Consider the following 20,064-nt stretch of genomic DNA (forward strand, 5'->3'; position numbering starts at 1 on the left):
TACTGATCTAACGACTGCCGTTTTTTTACTTTCTATGGTATTTCTTTTTTCCCCAAAAATATTGTTTTCATAGTGTTAAATAAGCTTCCTGTTCGTCCCATTCTCTCCTTTATTTCCATGTCTTGTTTACCATATGATTCAATTATTACTCCTAGGTATGTATTTAAAATATTCCACTTGCTCTAGTTGTTTCCCGTCTAACTCTATTGCGTGGGATTTCTTCGTACTGGAAATTATCATTGTTTTTGTTTTCTCTGTATTAATTTTCATATTTACGTTTGATAGTTCTTCTTCTAGGATTTCAAGACGGTTCTGTAAGTCTTTTCTGTTTTCTGTTATCAATACCATGTCGTTTGCAAATAATAGCTCCGATAGTTGAGCTTGTTTCACTTGCCAGTATATTAATGATAATTTTCTCATACTTTTCTTGGCTTTCTTTATTGCATCATCAATAAAATTAATATTTTTAGCTAGTTACTTATTTCTTTCTGGACGAAGCAAGAAATAATTAACTAGCTAAAAAAATATGTAGTTTTTTTATTAATAGATATATTCAAGAAAATATTGTATCTAATTTAGAAATTAAAGGACTAATGTATAGGGAATTGGAAGGACCTTCAAAAGATACCGTATTTGACAGCCATTTCCATTAAAAAAAGTTGGGGTGATTCTTACCGTGGCTTAGGGGTGAAAGTAAAATAAACGAAAACACCGGAAAGTGCGTCGCTATTTATTTAAAAATTGATCTATCGCTGGTTTTCCAAAAATGTTGTAGTTCCTGATAATACCTCTGATTCTTTTTGTCCGGCCACCGTCTATTAAAATACTTAATATTATTCTCCCAGAAATATATTCTGGGTAGTATAAAAGGCAAGTACAAAAAAATAATATTGGTGCGTTTTGTTCAAGAATTCAGTTACCTATAGTTTTCTCTTGTTATTTTGATTCTCTCATAACAGATTACTTCCCTTAAGTCTGCTCATAAATCCAGCTAAGCCGGGTGATTATTCGTTAGCGTAAATGTTTATAAAAAAGTGTCCCGAAAAATAGACATCGTGGTGCGATAGTATATGTATAGTTGTATGTAGGATATAATTTTTTTGGCATCCCGCCCGTACAACTTTTGATTCTCGAGGCAATGTCCGCATGAACTCTCCAGCCAGTTTTTAGTTTTTCAGCCAGTACACTCTAGTTTCGGGCGAGACTTTTTTCGTGTACGTTAGTTGATGTAGTGCTTTACTTGTTTTTTTTTTCGGGGTGACTTTTTTACTTTATTTTTTATGTTATGACTGAAGCTTATAGGTAAGTTTAGAAAAAGTGTGCCCTTTTTGTGCTTTTGATTATTATCTTTGAAAACTATTTTTTTAGTAGGTCTTAGCTTGAAAAATTAAGGGTTGATATACAGAGTGTAACAAAAATACAGGTCATAAATTTATACACATATTCTGGCACCAAAAATAGTTCGATTGAACCTAACTTACCTTAGTACAAATGTGCACATAAAAAAAGTTACAACCCTTTAAAGTTACAAAATGAAAATCGATTTTTTCCAATATATCGAAAACTATTAGATATTTTTTATTGAAAATGGACATGTGGCATTTTTATGGCAGTAGCATCTTAAGAAAAAGTTATAGTGAAATTTGGACACCCCATAAAAATTTTATGGGGGTTTTGTTCTTTTAAACCCCCCAAACTTTTGTCTACGTTCCAATTAATTTATTATTGTAGTACCATTAGTTAAACACACTATTTTTAAGACTTTTTTGTCTCTTAGTACTTTTTCGAAAGGTCAGTTTTTATCGAGATGTTTTGAATATTTGTCAAATCCACCACATATTTTTGTATATGGTTAAGTACGATTATGGAGACTTGGTAATAATATGAAAATTTATTTATAATTTACATTTTTAGGTATATTTTGAACCATATTAAAAAAGAAGCCACATCTCGATAAAAGGTGGCTTATCGAAAAAATACAAAGAGGCAAAAAAAGTTTTAAAAACACTGTGTATAACTAATAATACCGCAGTAATATTTTAATTGGAACGTACACAAATATTTGGGGCGTTTAAAAGAACAAAACCCCCATAAAATTTGTTTGTATGTAAACCTATTAAAAAATAAGCCTCAACTCGATAAAAACTGCCTTATCGAAAAAATAATAAGGGGCAAAAAAGTTTTAAGAATATTGAATTTAACTAATGGTATCACAATAATAATTTAATTGAGACGTACACAAAAGTTTGGTGGGGGGGGGGGGGGTTAATGGAACAAAACCCCCATAAAATTTTTATGGGGTGCACAAATTTCACTATAATTTTTCTTTAAGATGTTCCTTTCATAAGAGTGCCACATGTCCATTCTCAATAAAAAATCTCCAATAGTTTTCGATATATTCGAAAAAATCGATTTTCATTTTGTAATTTCAAAGGGCTGTAACTTTTTTTATGTGCATATTTGTACTAAAGTAAGTTAGGTTCATTCGAACTATTTTTGGTCCCAGAATATGTGATTAAAAAAATTATTAAAATTTTATGAATTGTTTTTTGGTGTTGTAACTTTTTTCTAGTGATTTTATAATAAAATGACACCAGAGAAATTTTATAGAGGGGGTTTCAATGAATAATTTACGTTTAGTCGATGTAGTGCTTTACTTGTTTTTTTTTTCGGGGTGACTTTTTTACTTTATTTTTTATGTTATGACTGAAGCTTATAGGTAAGTGATAAAAGAGTGTTTTCTCATTTTGTGTTTTTTATTATTATCTTAGAAATATTTTTTTAATAGGTCTTAGCTTGTAGAATGAAGAGTTGATATATTTTTTTTTAATTTACAGATCACTAATTTGTGTGTTGAAATTTTTTCATTCATTAATTTTTCGTTAAATATTGGAGTTTACTTTTTTGCGCTTTTCGTACCATCTCTTGTCAATTCATCATCATTCAGACAATTTTATCCATTGTAGAAAATGGTATTGACTCAAAAGTAGATATAGCTGTTCCATTTTATCTTTGCCCATGCGTCACGATTCATTTTCAAAGAAATTAAATCAAAACATAAAGTGAAACGTACGCCGATGTGTAAAGTATATAGTATACAGCATAGAAAATGTATATACACATCGACGTTCGCTTCACTTTATGTTTTGACTTAATTTGTTTGAAAATGAATCGTAACTCATGGGAAAAGTTAGAGTGGAAGAACTATATTCCCTTTAGTTCATAGAAAAGTTACATTTAGGGTTGCGTTTTTTAAGAGGACAGAATTTTATTTTTTTTTTATATGTATAGAGGTTAGTATAAGCTTACGTTCAAGATTAAGCTTAAGTTTAAGCCGGGGGACCTTGTCCCCCGCGACCATCTTGGAAAAAGGGACGCAAAAGGTTTTCGCGCTGTATCTACTAAACCCAGCAAACCTACCGAAAATTTTTCAATTTTCATTTAAATCGAATTAAATTGTCTACAATCTACAACTTTATTTCTATTACTTTTTATGGAAAAATAAAAAAGTTATAAACAAAAATATTTATAAATTTTTCGTCACATTCTTTTTGGGCGCTATAACTTTTTTCTAATGATTTTATGATAAGATGACAGAGAAATTTTATACAGGGTTGTTCAGTTTAATTAGTTTATCTGGTTTTATAGAGCTCCGAAGTTAACCGCGTTCTTGAATACTCGTAAAAATACGATAAAAACGAACCTAGTTCTTAGCTTCGTTAGCTTAGGCTTAGTTTTATATTATATATTTTTTTGTTCATATAAATTTTTCATTTTCTGAAAAACTTTATGTTCCTATTAATTTATTATCGACCCTTTTCCCCGCCACCAAAATTAAACTAAAATTAATTTTAATCTTAGTCTTAATATTATTATTATTAATTAATTATTCTTAATTTTTAATGAAAAGAACGAAACAAAATTAATAGACCTTCTCAATATTGCCTTCTCGTAATTGCCCTACAAGTGGGTTTTTTGTGTCGACCAAGCTGAATCAGATGTAGTATAGATGCAGTCATAATCCGTTCTGCACTTGCTGCATCCTAATCGTATGGTTCTGTGACTGTCGTAGCAGAGGACATTAGGAAGGAAGCAGTGCAATATACTTTTTTTAATCTTCCAAAGGGTGTGAGTCGGATCAATTATACTGTACTTTAAGTTTTATATATGGCGACGTCATCGCAGAGAATTTGCTGTTTCTCCATGCTTTTTCAGGATGCGACACAACATCAGCAACTTCCAAGATCGATAAACTTAAATTCATCAAAATTTTACAGAAAAATCCTTACTAGCGGAACACTATTAATTTTTCAGTGAGAAAATCGAGCCATGTTTGCTCACTGTCGTTCTGGAAAGTTTCGTGTCTTTTCTTGTGTCTGAAATGAATTTTCCGCAAATGCAAGAGGGGAAACTGTAGAACTGTATGTGAGGCACATTGAAAACTCTACAGTCATGTCTATATAAAAAGAAGAAAAAAAAGTCATCAACTGACGATATCTTAGGTCCTAAGTAGTATTGGTTCCGTGCGTCTCCCCTCTTTTTACAGAAATTTACAGTCACGTGACACGCTGTCAGTTTTGTAAGGACGTTTTAGTATTGACTCTTATATTTTGTTAAACTTGAATATTTTATTTTTTAGAGATAATAAACGAATACAAATTGTTAGAATTCATTAGTTATTATTTTATAATGTCATTTATAGTTCAACAAAAATATTTTTAGTCGTTAATAAAGATTTATTGACATAATTTGCGATAGTGAGGTTATATAGGACATACTGTATCCGTATTTTTTGGAGTCAATTCGGATTTATCACATCTAAAAAGTGTATGTAATATGTACAAAACTTATAAAAACGTAAATAACATTACTATATCATGTGTATATCGCCCTATCCTTTGTATATATGAAAAAAGTTAACCTCACTTCATCCTTATAACAGCGTTAATTAATTTTATTCTTTGATCTAATTTTTTTTGGGAATGAGGAAAATAAAAGTATTTCACATCACTAGTTTTCCATGTATTTTTACAGTGAACAACACAACAAATAACGTGATATGGAATTTAAAAAAAATGTCCCATTTAAACATACAATAAAGCGTCCTTACAAAGATTCAAGCAACCGCCAACGTGAGCAGGTCGGTCGATTTTGCTTTGACACTTTGTAACGCTCGGAGCGAATAAAGAAATCCATTTCTTCATAATCTCAATATAAACAATGTATTGAAATTGATTTGTCCCTGTATTCTGTGTATGTATAATTGATAGAACTATATCATGCTAGAAGACTGAAATGGGAAAATTTGGAAATCGTTTACAAAGGCAACCAAATCCTAATACAGTGGAACCCCGATAAGTCGGCCCCCGATAACCCGGAAGTCCGGCTAACCCGGACCGATTTTCATCAGATAAACATTTAGATTTTCAATATTTTGTATTTTGACAACGACCCGATTTGGGCGTCGAAACGTTAATAATAGTATATTAAGTACGGAGAACGGTAAGGGTTTTATACCGATCGAAGACAATTGTTTGGAGGAGGAGCGGAGCGACGACTCCAATTATTGTCTAAGATAGGTTACCCTTAACGTTCGACATGCTTATAACGTTTTTTGCACGATTGATACCATTATAAATTCTAAAATTAAACATTTTCGTCATATTGACTAGTTTCATTCATTTTATCAAGATAGATACTTTGGTTGTTAGGTAGTAACTAGGGTGCATAACAACAATGGAGAATTGAGTTTCTATTTAGTTGTCAATAATTTTAAGTACAATTTTGATTATTATAAATTAAAATATGAGCGAAAGTGAATTTGAAGAAATTGAACGGGCTTGGGAAGAAGGGTGTTCCGCAATTATTCCCGAAAAATCCAAAATCCGTTATCAAAATACCTACCAAAGTTTTAAAAAATGGTGCGAAGGCAAGAATTTAAGAATCGAAGAAAAGACTCTATTGGCATATTTCGTTCAAAGACATATGCAGTTGAAAGCTCCTGGAAGCCTCTGGGCAGAATATTCAATGATTAATTCCACCGTTTTTCTTTATGATGGCATTGATATTTCCAAGTTTTCAACTTTGATCGCGTATTTGAAGAGAAAAAATGTAGGATACTACTAATGTATGCGATTCTGCAGGAGTTTCTGTTAGAAGTGAAACCACAGCCGAAACAAGTGGGATTTCATTAAATAATTTAACAAATTGTACCATAAGTTTCAATATTAATAAATAATTCGTTAGTTTTCATTATTCTTTCAAAAAATAAATTAAAATTAAGAGATTTTTTAACTCGACGCGTCGAGTGTACTTACCGTCGAGTTGGAGTACTTACCGTCGAGTTGGATTACTTACCGTCGAGTTGCTAGTAAATGTCACCTACTGACGTAAAATCTGTCACGGTAAACAGTCAAAAATGATCAATCGTGCTAAAAATTATTTTTCAATTTAATTGTGGCTTATTTCCCATCAAAATAGTTAATTATCAGACAAACCTTTCAACAATAAAAATATATGTAATATAATATTTGAGAAATAATGTGTATGTGTGTAATTTGAACTATACTATAGTAAAAATGACTCCTAGCACACGCCGCAGAAACAACAGGCACATGTCTGTAGTACCTATTCCTTTTTATTTCAAACTGTCTTAGCATTGTTTACGAAAGACTATTTAAAAAATTCTTTTATAAACAATGGTCTTTAGTTTTCACTGTTCTTAAATAACATTACATCGTTGTGACTGTATTGTGTGTCTTGTATTGTTCGCTTCCGTTTGCTTACGTTTGTGTTTGGTGTTTTTTTTTAGTAATTTTGAGGTGTAGGTACTGTGCATATTTGTAATATTTATATATATTTCATGTTCTTTCAATTCTAACGGAGTTTATCTGTAAGTATACCGTATTTTATTAATTTTTACCATATTCTCCAGCTATCTCGGATTTTCGATAACCCGGATCAGCCGTGGTCCCGATTAATCCGAGTTATCGAGGTTCCACTGTACATTCTGCTGACGGCTTTGCTACACATTTTACTCTCATTGAGTAGGATGTCTTTGATCTTTTTTTCGTGTCTGCTTCTTTCACGACTATTGGTGCATCTTTCCATTGTACTCTGTATTCATGGTCTTAGGTATGTTTGCATATATCTGTAATTTGTCGGGGTCCCTATTTTTGATGTATACAGAGTGAGTTTTATGTATGAAAACACTCAATTATCTCGGAAACAGCTTGCACGAATTTTATAAATTTTGGCATTGAAGGGTTTTATAATGCGGCCGATATTATAGTGGTAATTTCATTGTTGTCAAATCTTCCGTTTTTCTGGACATCTAATGAACTTTCTTATTTCAAATGGAATTCCCTGTGTATTTTTTGCGTGTTTAAGTCCTTAAGAAATACTGATTATTTTTCGTGTTATAGTCCCTATACCTAAATGCCTACATTTATTACAAAAAAAATGTTCAACAAATTATAAAAATCAATTTTTTTGGCCCGGGTAGACATTATTTTAGGTTCTTTACATCATTAGAAACAAAAAATGTCTTTTGTATTTTTTCTCTAAAGTTAATCGTTTCCGAGTTATAAACAATTTAAAACTGAAAAAAATCGAAAAATTACGATTTGCAAGATTCAAAAACACAAATAAAAGATACTAGTTTTGAAACTACGAAGTACCTAAATTCAAGATCACACCTTATTTTATTAGCTACCGATAAGGTGTATGGGCTTATTTCATTTTAAAATATTGTTTTTTAGTTGTTAATGCACCCGTAATCTCATATGCGCTTCATTAACAATTAAAAAACAATAAAACAATATTTTAGAATAAAACGTGCCAAAAATTCTTATGTGCAGCTGATAGAAGAAGGTTCAAGCGTGAATTTAGGTAATTCGTAGTTTCAAAAAGTATATTTTTTTTACTTTGTGTACTGTGTGTTTACTGTGTGTTTTTGAAAATTGAAAATCGTGATTTTTCGTTTTTGTCAGTTTTAAATTGTTTATAACTCGAAAACTAATAACTTTAGAGAAAAGTTTATATAGACCTTTTTTGTTCGTAATGATCCAAGGAACCTAAAACAATGCCTACCCGGGCCGAAAAAATTGATTTTTATAATTTGTTTAAAATTTCCTTCTTAAACAAATGTAGTAATAACTCCGAAAATGTGGCATCTAGGTATAGGGAATGTAACATGAAAAATAATCAGTATTTATTATGGAATTCAAAACGTAAAAAATATAGAGGATGTCCCATTTGAAATAAGAAAGTTCATTAGATTTCAGGAAACACTTTGTGTACTGTGTGTTTACTGTGTGTTTTTGAAAATTGAAAATCGTGATTTTTCGTTTTTGTCAGTTTTAAATTGTTTATAACTCGAAAACTAATAACTTTAGAGAAAAGTTTATATAGACCTTTTTTGTTCGTAATGATCCAAGGAACCTAAAACAATGCCTACCCGGGCCGAAAAAATTGATTTTTATAATTTGTTTAAAATTTCCTTTTTAAACAAATGTAGTAATAACTCCAAAAATGTGGCATCTAGGTATAGGGAATGTAACATGAAAAATAATCAGTATTTATTATGGAATTCAAAACGTATAAATATACAGGATGTCCCATTTGAAATAAGAAAGTTCATTAGATTTCAGGAAACACGGGAGATCTGACAAAAATGTAATTACAACTGTAAAATCGGTTGCATTATAAAACCCTTAGACACCAAAACATATAAAAATCGTGCAAGTCGTTTGCGAGAAAATTGAGGGTTTCCATACATACAACTCACTCTCTATTTCAAGAAATATGAAATATACAACTGAAATATTTAGAATACAAGTGTATTCGCCAATATCATCATGATTTTTTGAGAGATCGATCTGGTTTTCCAAACTGTAGCTAGGCGACCCTCATTATTTGTCATACCAATGCGTCTTCGAACTTCTATTAAGCAGTTGCCATCGGTCTACTACTACATATTCTGGTATTCCTGCAAGTATTTACTCAGCTGAATAGTGTTGAACCTATCTTTCTATTTTCGTCTGGTCTTCATTAATTTTAAGACCAAGTTTCAAGCTTTCTAACTAAACTCTTCACAGGAGATCTAGCATTTCTTGGTTATTTGCTGCTATAGGTGTAGTGTCACCAGCAAATCATACATTGGAGATTTTTCTACCAGCCACTGTAACTTCATGAATCCATCCTTTTAAAGCCGTCCTCATAGCATGTTCATAATAATTATTGAATAAATCAGGTTAACAAACGTACCCTTGTCTAACGCCTCTCTACTCTGAATTGATTGGCAAGCAATGACTTTACTGAAAGACATTGTTAAATGTATTAAAGAAACATTGTAAGAAAGGTGTTGCAGGATTTATTTTGGAAATTTGCCTTTGGGTGTAAAAAATTTAATCTAATTTACAAAAAATACAATTTTCTCAACTATAATACTAGATCAAAGAGTTGTGTTGCCTTGGAGTAAAATAAACTTAAAAGTTATTTTTATATATTTAGTATGTTGTTTGACGTATTTGAAATCCATAATAAACAAAAAATATATTCTAAACTTTGATTCCATCAAACCAGTCTAAATCAAACCAATTTGTAATAAAACTATCTCTCTTTTTTTTAAATTACCTCATAACGCTTTATAGGTCTGGATCCCGCGTATGAAAAAAAAGTTGATTAATATCAAGCTGAAAATTTGTTAATAGCTTAAGGGTGTCTAGTCGGATAAACTTTGATAAATGAGAACACTGGAACAGGGGTAGTTTTAATTGTGGAACAGGTTAAAAATTTGGAACGGTCAGACCACGAAAACGGCACATTTATTTTTTCCGACAGAATAGACTTAAACTCTCCGAACACAGATTAAACTCTCATGCAAAAATCAGACTGCTATTTATCACCAAATGGGCGTTTTAATGAGTGGAACACGTAGAATATGTCAAATGACAGGAATTATGACAGGTGATAAATAGCAGTCTGATTTTTGCATGAGAGTTTAATCTCTGTTCGGAGAGTTTAAGTCTGTTATGTCGGACAAAATACATGTGCCGTTTTGGTGGTCTGACCGTTCCAAATTTTTAACCTGTTCCACAATTAAAACTTCCCCTGTTCCAGTGTTCCCATATATCAAAGTTTGTCCCACTAGACACCCTTAAGCTATTAACAAATTTTCAGCTTGCTATTAATGAACTTTTTTTCATACGCGGGATCCAGAGCTATTTATTATACATGTTTATACTCGACGATAAATGATCTAAAATGTATTTTTTAACCGCATTTTTTAACCCCTAGGGTTTGTGGGGGGGTGGTATATGTTTAACTTAAAAAAAGTTTTTTACACATAACATATTTATATTTTCATAGCAGTTTTCAAAAATACAAATCATTTGTGAAATACATATTATAGTTTACTATCATGATCATGGCATCTATACAAATCATGATTTACAATGTATATACATTGTAAATTATGATTCGGGAGTGCTCCTAGTAGCATTTAACGTATCTTGGTTTGTTTATTTTTACTGCATCTTGAATGTAAATTTACTATAAACTTCTAGCGAAGTGATTGCCACCTAGTTTGGGCTCTTCCGATTCATTATTCGCGGGAATCAGTCCGCATTAACATTTTGGTTTTACAATTGGTTGTGTGACCTGGAATCTTCTACAATTTTTCTCCATTCGTTCCTCTTTTTGCTTATGGCTATCCATTCTCTGACTCCCATCTTCTTAAGGTCCTCGACTATCTGGTTCTTTCATCTGGTTTTGAGTCTTCCTCGTGGCCTGCCTGATACAGGTCTCCATTTGGTAATTTAGGTACTTGATAACGGCTTCTGAATTTCTCCTTTCTTTATATCCCATCCATCTGAGTCTCTGTGCCTTGATAAATCTGACGATGACTTCTTCTTTTAAGATCATTGAAAACATCACTCAAATACTATGTATTTATAGCTTTGTTTAACAATAAAAAAAATTAATTTTTAGCAATTCAAATCATCAAAACCGATATACTTAATTTGACTTGAACTTTCAAATTCGGTAAGCAGAATTGCTATTTTCTTTATTAATCAAAAGTTATTCTGTTTCGAAAATTGCAATTTTTCGATTTTTTTAAGTTCAACCGCGTTTATCTCGAAAACTATGCATCCTATGAAAAAACTAGTCAGAACATTTTTTGCTTAGAATTACCCAAAAAAATACAAAAATTTGTTTCGTTTTGCGAGAAGTCGCTGTTATGTAATTCCTCAAGTTCTTTGTTTATAACAATCTTATCGACATCCGGATCAACTGTTACCCAAAAAATTCGTATTCTACGGGTCTAATTAGATAAAAAAACTTGGGTAAGTCCATCTGAATAAAGGAGCACGTTTTACCCCCCTGGCGACAAGACTATATGTAAAATATTTTGCGATTATTGATTATTTTGACATTTATTTGACGTGTATTAATTTTTCTCTAACAGTTACTCAGTATTTTATGGTCGTTCAATCATCGCAGCTGTAAAATTCTTGAAAATTATCTACATTGTGGTTTTATTAGACAAATACAACTATAAAAATATTATGTATCTGAATATCCCAATTCCAATAAAAGCGTTTATTTTTAACTATAATGCCAAATTCTACCAGATAAAATAAATGTTCGCAAGTTCATTCACCACGCCTCGTGACCGCTCAAAAAATTTGATGTCTAGTTTATCCAAGTTCATTCACCATTTTTTAGAATTTTTACTAATTGACCTGGAAAACCGGGGTTTCTCGTACGAGAAATTTCTAACAATACTTTCAGGAAGTGACTACATGATTGTTGGTTCTGCAGAGATGATTTTAACCAACTATTTTTGCTACAATTATACATAAGCTACAATTTTACTTTAAAAATGACGTTTCGATTTCCACTTCGGAAATCGTTGTGGCTTATTCTTATTCCCGGATTATTCTAATAGCTTCGGAAAATATGTAAGGCTGCATCTAGATCACCAGCTGTCTTGGAAAACACATATTAATGCCAAACGGACATAACTAAACATAAAATTTAAACAAATGTACCTTGGCTACTTGAAAATAAGTCACAACTCTCACTCGAGAACAAAATACTGATTTATAAGTCAATCATCCTCAAACCCATGTTTTGGTCTTACGGAAATGAACTCTGTAGTTGCAATAAAACTTCCAACAATACAAACTTTTCAGTCGAAAACCCTTCGAACAATAGCCAATGCTCCATGGTACCTTTCCAACCATACAATACACAACCATCTTGGCATTTCATTCATAAGAGAAGTCATTGACCTTCAGGCAAACAGACCCAAAGGAAGATATTCCACATAACAAATGATTGCCAAATCATAAGAGAATTATACCAACCACCACTACCAGACATCTAAACACTACAAGCCACATGTTGTATCATATTTACCTACTGAATACTCCTGTATTACTTAGTAGATTGTAAATTAGCTGTAATATTTAAACAATAATAATAATATTAAGAGATGGTTTTCTACTGTACATATATGTACCATATATTATGATGTTTTATTTCTTTTATCCGTATTGTTAGTATAAGTATATGAGAAGAAGAAGAAAATATTATTTAAATAAAATCAGATTATTCCTATACAATTGCGTAAAAAACAAAACAAAAGTAAAACAAGTTAATAACTCGCTACAACAAAATCTTAATCTTTCTCTGCTCTAGTCTTATTTTAGAAAATGTTAGCGTACTCGACTCAATGGGTTTGAAAATATTTAAGAATCTTTAAGATTTCATGGACATCCCATACCTCAAACGAAGAAGTGCAGCATAGAATAGGCAAGAAACGAGAACTTTTCAAAACAGTAAAATTTAGGAAATATCATACCTAGGCCACATACTGAGAAAGTACCAATATGCCCAACAAATACTGAAAGGAAAGATCGTGGGAAAAGGAAGAAGAAGAAATATTGGAAAAAGTGTATGGATTTGCTGCCAAAAATTTGAAGCTTCAAAGTGATAAATCCAAGCCCAGACTCGACATGCATACTGAAGAAACATCTTTCGAAAGAAGTGGCATCAGTATGGTTATACAATCACAAACGTAAGAAAAGACTTTGTTAGAAACAAGGAAACTGGTAGGGTTCATACACCATTCTGCAGAAAATAAACAATCTAATCTACCGCATGTAGTTTTCGGCTAGAAGTAAACTTAAGGTCGCTCATATCGAGGGATTATATCCATAATATAGAACTGATCCACCCTGTTTGCTTCAGTCGGTCCCTGATAGACCATTTATTCAGAGATCACCAAGTATATGTGCTTTTGTTATATTTTCTTCCCTTTTTCGAAAGTTTTCATCCTATTACTATTTTTTTGGTCTCAAAAGTTATTGTGTCTATTAAATGTAGTAAAATCATAATATCTTTATTATATAAATCAACCGCGTACTATATTGTATCTTAAATTGAACAAAATTGCAACAATAAACATTTTTTCCATCACATCTTCTCTAGCCAACAATTCATGAAAACTTTATGTGTAATACTCATGAGATATCAAAATGATTAAAGCAATAATGTATATTGACAATTTTATGAGGATTTTATTTTGGAACCATGCATTAGAGACCAAGGTCAATGTTAAAAAAAATCTGTGCCACAATTGTTGAAATTGATAAAAATAAATATAAAACAGCGCATTTTATGAGGCACCAGCTGAGACTTCCTGCACAGAGATTTCATAACGAACACTAGCAAAAAATATTATGGTAGGAGAGCTCAAGAGGGGATTTTTGCAGTTGCTCGAACGCGTCAGAAAATCACATGGGGAGAAACCTTGTAGCCTGTAAATGTACTTCTACCATATATGGACTCTTAATACAGGGGAGTTCGTTAAGGAGGGGTCCGAAAAAAATCTAACCTTAAAAAAACTCGAAATCGTCTGATTTAGATAAGGTAAGTTAAGAACATTCATAACAGTGTATATTTCAAAAATCTGACGATTTGAACGGAGCGTAAGAAAATGGGTGAGTCAAAAGTTAAAAAAAAAAAGCGAATATTTCGCGAAATCAACGATAGATCGAAAAACTGAAAACAGGTATTCAATTTGTTTCAAAGTTTCAAAAATCTATCGAATGATACCAAACACAACCCCCCACGGAGAGGGGTGGGGAGTAACTTTAAAATTTTAAATAGGAACTCGGCGATATTTCGCAAAATGAACATCAGATCAAAAACTGAAAAATACTGTTTCAATAATTTTTAAAAATCTATCGAATGATACCAAACAGGACACCCCACGGAGGTGGGGTGGCGGGTTACTTTAAAATCTTAAATAGGAGCCCCCATTTTTTATTTCAGATTTGGATTCCTGGCGTATAAATAAGTAACTTTTTTCTACGACCGTTTAATAATATGCTCATTATTTGCTGTTTTTGAATAGATAATAACACCCATTACTTTACCCGTGAGTAATAGTTCATTATATACTCACGGGCTTAAGTTACTCACGAATCATTACTTACGGGTTGAAGTTAGATTCAAGTGGTGCATGGCACTTTTAATATACCTATTAGCAAATAAAATTACTTAAACTTGTTTATTAAATAAAATAGTCAGTAGTAATTGCACAAGAGCTCTAAAATTCTATAATAATTTTAGAGATCGAGTGCAATTTGTTGCGATTATTTCATGAATAAAACTGTTCAAAACCAAAATTTTATTGTAATTTATTTATGTAAATACAAATTAGTACAACTAAACACACAGTTGTTATAAATATTTGACGGTTGAAAGTCATCACTTATATAATTTTTAAAACATTTGTCATTAATGTCACTGAATGTATTTTTTCATAGCAACGAAGGGCATCTGACGTAATATACTTGACGACGGGAAATTATCATAAATTATCAGTAGTAATTGCACAAGAGCTCTAAAATGATCAAATTTTTCCCGAGTGACACTTTGACAATTTTAATTTCACAACCCGAAGGGGAGTGAAATTATGTCAGAGTGTCACGAGGGTAAAAATTCGATAATAATTTTAGAGATCGAGTGCAATTTGTTGAGATTATTTCATGAATAAAACTGTTCAAAACCAAAATTTTATTGTAATTTATTTATGTAAGTACAAATTAATAGTACAATTAAATACACAGTTGTTATAAACATTTGAAGGTTGAAAGTCATCACTTTTATAATTTTTAAAACATTAATTGTCATTAATATCACTGAATGTATATTTTCGTAGCAACGAAGGGCATCTGACGTAATATACTTGACGGGATATTATCAAAAATTATCAGTTTAATTTTTATTTCTGTAGCTTTCTATTGGTCAGAAACTCCTATGAATGAAATAATTATTGTAATTTATATCAACAATTAAATTCGAAAAATGTTTAAAGGATTTTTAACTGTAACAATGGGTTAGTATATTTTTTACGTTTAAATTTCAACATTTGACATTTTAAGATTGACGTTATTCAAAGGTAAATATAAACAATCGCTATTATTTCCGTAAAAGGGCTTATGGATATGAAATTTATATCAATGAATTCTGTTTAACGTAAGTACTGTTGATTGTACAATAAATTTTTATTGAGAGCACACGTTCCTTTTCGTGTAATTGCCTTATATATTTTTGTCTAAAATATGTCTTATTTTTAAAAGCCGCCTCCATTCCATGACACTAATGTCAACTGTCTGTTTCATTGTTTCGTAAGCTCAAAGAGGGCAATTCTAACAGTGTTGCCATAGTTATATAAAATATGTTTTCTTATGAAAAATAATCTTTCGATTTTGAATAATGTTAGTAGTTGATAATTATATTTTCTACTAACCCAAATAAAAAAGGTCGTAGAAAAAGTATAGTATTCTACTTGCATGTAATGGCTATTACTCACTCTGATAAATTACGACACTCGCCTACGGCTCGTGTCGCAAACTTCATTATCGTGAGTAATAGCCATCATTACAAGCTCGTTGAATAATATACTATTATTCGAGAAGTTTTTTCGAATTATGGATAGATGGCGCTGTAATCGGAAAAGACCATTGTTGGAAATGGAAAGTTAAACTAAAAAATGGAAAGTCCCACTAAAATGAAAAAAATTGGACACGAAGATGAATGGGATGAATACATCAATCCGAAGAAAGAAGACTTTCTTCACCATTACGAGCCTGAAACCTGGAGTGAGCGAAGAGAGTCTCAAGAAATCCATTAAAGGCTACACAGGCATTCCGGAGGATCCGGAGGAAGAGATAGATGTCAGGGTCTTAAGGACAAACAGATTTGGAGAACAGGTAGCGACGATAGCCGTATGCCCCTCCAGAGCAGAGGAGCTGAGCAGGTACGGCACAATTAAGATAGGATCGGTAGGGTGTCAAATAATGGAGAGGCACAACCCAATCAGATGTTATAAGTGCCTACAGTTTGGGTACAATACATATAAATGTAAGGAAGAGATGAGGGCAGCGTGCTGCTATAACTGCCTGCAATCAGGTCACACAGTAGCAAACTGCAGCAGCAAACCTTACTGCTCAGTTTGCAAGAAAGAAGGGCATAGGATGGACAGGATGGCCTGTCCGTCCTACCGAGACATGGTATACGGCTTTTATATAATTAAAATGGAAAACTTAACTCAACTTTTTTTGGTTTTAGGACCTAATCTTCACAACCCAATAGGTTCTCATAACGCTCGAGTAACTGCAAATTTAGCGTACTGGCCTCCCCTACTATTAGATAATATATGGGTCAGAATAGTCGTGAGTGAGCGGCAAATTCTGGATAGCACTGGATAGTAGAAATCTACAGTGACTAAGTAGGCGTGAAATTAGATTTGGCTAGTCGTTGTACAAACAATTCTACAAAGTCTATTTGTTTTAGATATTGACAGAGAAATGAATTGATTCGGAGTATGTTAGTAAATGTGTAGATAAAAATGAAATAGTTCGCATACATTTTCAGACAGATTTGTTTTATTTATGTATTTATGCTTGGTTTTAAATAAAACTCAACATTATTTATATATCGCTCATTTATGCCCGGTTGCACCAACAGATCTTAAACTTAAGTCGAGAATATCATAAGAATTAATATAATATAATTATAATATATTACAATAAGAATACCATAATATAATAATAGATATAATTGATAATAAGGTAAAAATCTATAAAATTATGGTGCAACGTAAGCGATACTCAAGAAGGCCCTATCTATAAGTAGAGCTTAGCTAAGTGGAGCTTAAGATCTGTTGGTGCAACCAGGCATTAGAGGTTCTTATAATGATCATTTATATGCAGCTGTTGAAGTTTTGTAACACAATGTATTTAGGTGCGGTATCATGTATCTTTCGCTCTCTATTGCCTTTCCTCCTTATGGAGTGTTGGGCGCTCTTGCGTTTCTTAGCCAAAAATGAAAGATGGCTGATTGGCTGGATCAGCGCATCCTCTTCTGTTTATTCTTTCGAGATTTCTTCTACAGTTCTCTCTGTTGAACTCTGTCAAACGCGTTTTTGAAATCTATATAACATATGAATATGTTTTTATTATATTTCCTGCATTTTTGTAATAGTACCGTCATTGTACACAATACCTTTATTGTTCCCATTCCACCACTAAATCCAAACTGTGTGTTGTATAATCGTTATTCACATTTTTATTGATATACAGGGTGTTTCATTAATAATTGTCCATATAGTAACTGGAAAAACCTTAGCACAAATTACGAAGATTTAACCTAAAACACTTAAATAAAATGTGGTTCCTTATTGAGTTACAGGGTGTTTTATCTAACAATTTAAAAATTATTTTTGCTCAGCATTTTAAAACTATTCGACGTATCCTTTTCACGCTTGGCAAAAAGTGCGACTACTATACACCCCACTAAATTATGATAAACAAACGTTTATGACTATTACCAGAGGCGTAGGGCAGGGGATAGTGAATGGTTGACCCTTCTCAAATTCTACGCCAATGGAGGAATTACTATTTTAGTACCATTTTTAGATTCTGCAATACTTTTTACGTAAATAATATACTCTTCATTAGTAACGATAAAGTCATTAGTTTTCGAGATCATCATCATCATCATCATCAACCCGTACGCGTCCACTGCTGAACATAGGTCTCCCTCAGCTCTTTCCATCTTTCTCTGTTTTGTGCGGCTTGCATCCAGTTGCCGACAATACGTTTCAGATCGTCAGCCCATCTGGTTGGTGGTCGTCCTCTGCTCCGTAGTGCTTCTTCTCGTGGCCTCCACTCGACAATACGTTTTGTCCATCGGTTGTCTGACAATCTGGCGACGTGTCCTGCCCAATTCCACTTAAGCGACGCGATTCTTTCGACGGCGTCCGCTGTTTTTGTTCTACGACGTATTTCTTCGTTTGGGATTCGGTCCCTCAGGGAGACACCCAACATCTGGCGCTCCATAGCCCTTTGAGTAATGCGAATCTTGTTCACTACCTTTTTTGTGAGTGTTAATGTTTCCGCTCCATAAGTGAGTACAGGCAATACACACTGGTCAAAGATTTTCCTTTTCAGGCATATGGGTAAGTCCGATTTAAATGCATAGCTCAGTTTACCAAACGCTGCCCAGGCTAATCCTATGCGACGTGGGAGCTCGCACGTCTGGTTATCTCTTCCCAATCGAATTTCATGTCCCAAGTACTTATAAGATGCAGTCTGCTCAATATTCATTCCATCAAGAACAATATTACGATTTAGCACCAGATTAGTCATTATTTGCGTCTTGTTGATGTTAATCTTTAGTCCGACCTCTAAGGAAGCGTGATATAACTTGTTCAACATTATTATTGCATCATCCATACGATCGGCTATAAGGACGATGTCATCTGCGAATCTCAAATGACTGAGCTTCTCTCCATTTATGTTGATACCATATTCGTTCAGATCTGCCTTCTTAAAACTGTGTTCCAAAAGGGTTGTGAACAACTTTGGTGAGATGGTGTCTCCTTGCCGTACTCCTCGCTGTATACAGAATTTATTTGTTTGTTGATCAGATAGTCTTACGCTAGCCGTTGCGTTGTGGTAGATATATTTTATCATGTTAGTATAGCGATAATCTATTCGGCATTCTGTCAATGCTTTTAACATTTTCTGCTGGTTTATGGTATCGAACGCTTTCTCGTAGTCCACGAATATCAGTGCCAATGGTTTGTTGTATTCGGCAGACTTCTCGATCAAGTTTTTTATTACCAGTAAGTGGTCGTTAGTGCTATATCCGGATCTGAAGCCAGCTTGTTCTCTAGGCTGATAGAAGTCTAACTTAGCCTCCAGTCTCTTTTTGATAATTTTTGTGAAAAGTTTATATATGTGTGATAGCAGACTGATAGGACGGTAGTTTTTTAGATCTGTTATGTCACCTTTCTTGTGCAATAAAACAATGACTGCATTGTTCCATTGAGAAGGCGTTTTTCCTTGGTAAATGCATTCGGTGAAAAGTTTGGCCAAAACCTGGATAATTTTATTTCCACCTTGTTTGATTGCCTCGATCACTACTCCGTCATCGCCAGGGGATTTATTATTTTTCATTTCTGAAAGTGTCTTTTTAACTTCGTATGGTGTTACTTCTGGCATTAATTCTGATCCCTGGTTTGTGATTTTGGACAGGAGCTGATCTTGCCTTGCGTTGGTGCTCTCATACATTTCGCGATAAAACGATTCGACAACCTTAAGGATTTCGGCTCTATCCGTAGCAATGCTGTTGTCTTTATTTCTTATTCTGTACATATTTTTGTTGCCAATGTTATTCGTATTTCGCCGCAAAACTTTTAAACTTTTGTTTTCTTGAATTATTTGAGTTATTTCTCTTGTATTGTGTTCTCTTATGTCTTTTCGGATCGACCGGTGGATATCTTTATTTAATTTCTTCAGTGTTGTGTAGTTGGAGTCGTATTTTTCCGTCAGTTGTCTTCTTTTACTTATTAACTCTTTGGTATTTTGGCTTAATTTTTCTTTATGGGTCACGACCGTCGGGCAGCACTCCCTTTCGGTTTCTTTAAGTGCCTCCGTTATGAGATTGTTTGCTAGTTCGATGTCTTCTATTTCGTTT

General features: G+C 32.8%; 1 protein-coding gene across 2 annotated transcripts in view; it reads left to right on the plus strand.

The window, feature by feature from the left end:
- Positions 1-1,147: 1,147 nt before the first annotated feature.
- The window catches only part of LOC114327367 (uncharacterized), a 149,018-nt gene continuing 130,101 nt past the window's right edge, over positions 1,148-20,064 (plus strand). Inside the window, exon 1 of one of the 2 annotated variants that reach the window (XM_050657202.1) lies at positions 1,148-1,302. In XM_050657202.1, coding sequence (XP_050513159.1) covers positions 1,286-1,302 — 17 coding nt within the window. In that variant the 5' untranslated portion in view covers positions 1,148-1,285. Of the gene's footprint in view, positions 1,303-2,640; positions 2,720-20,064 lie in introns of those variants that run through there. The other variant, XM_050657203.1, reaches the window with a different exon arrangement.

The sequence above is a fragment of the Diabrotica virgifera genome, chromosome 7 (assembly GCF_917563875.1).
Source record: "Diabrotica virgifera virgifera chromosome 7, PGI_DIABVI_V3a".
In the NCBI taxonomy this organism is placed as follows: domain Eukaryota; kingdom Metazoa; phylum Arthropoda; class Insecta; order Coleoptera; family Chrysomelidae; genus Diabrotica; species Diabrotica virgifera.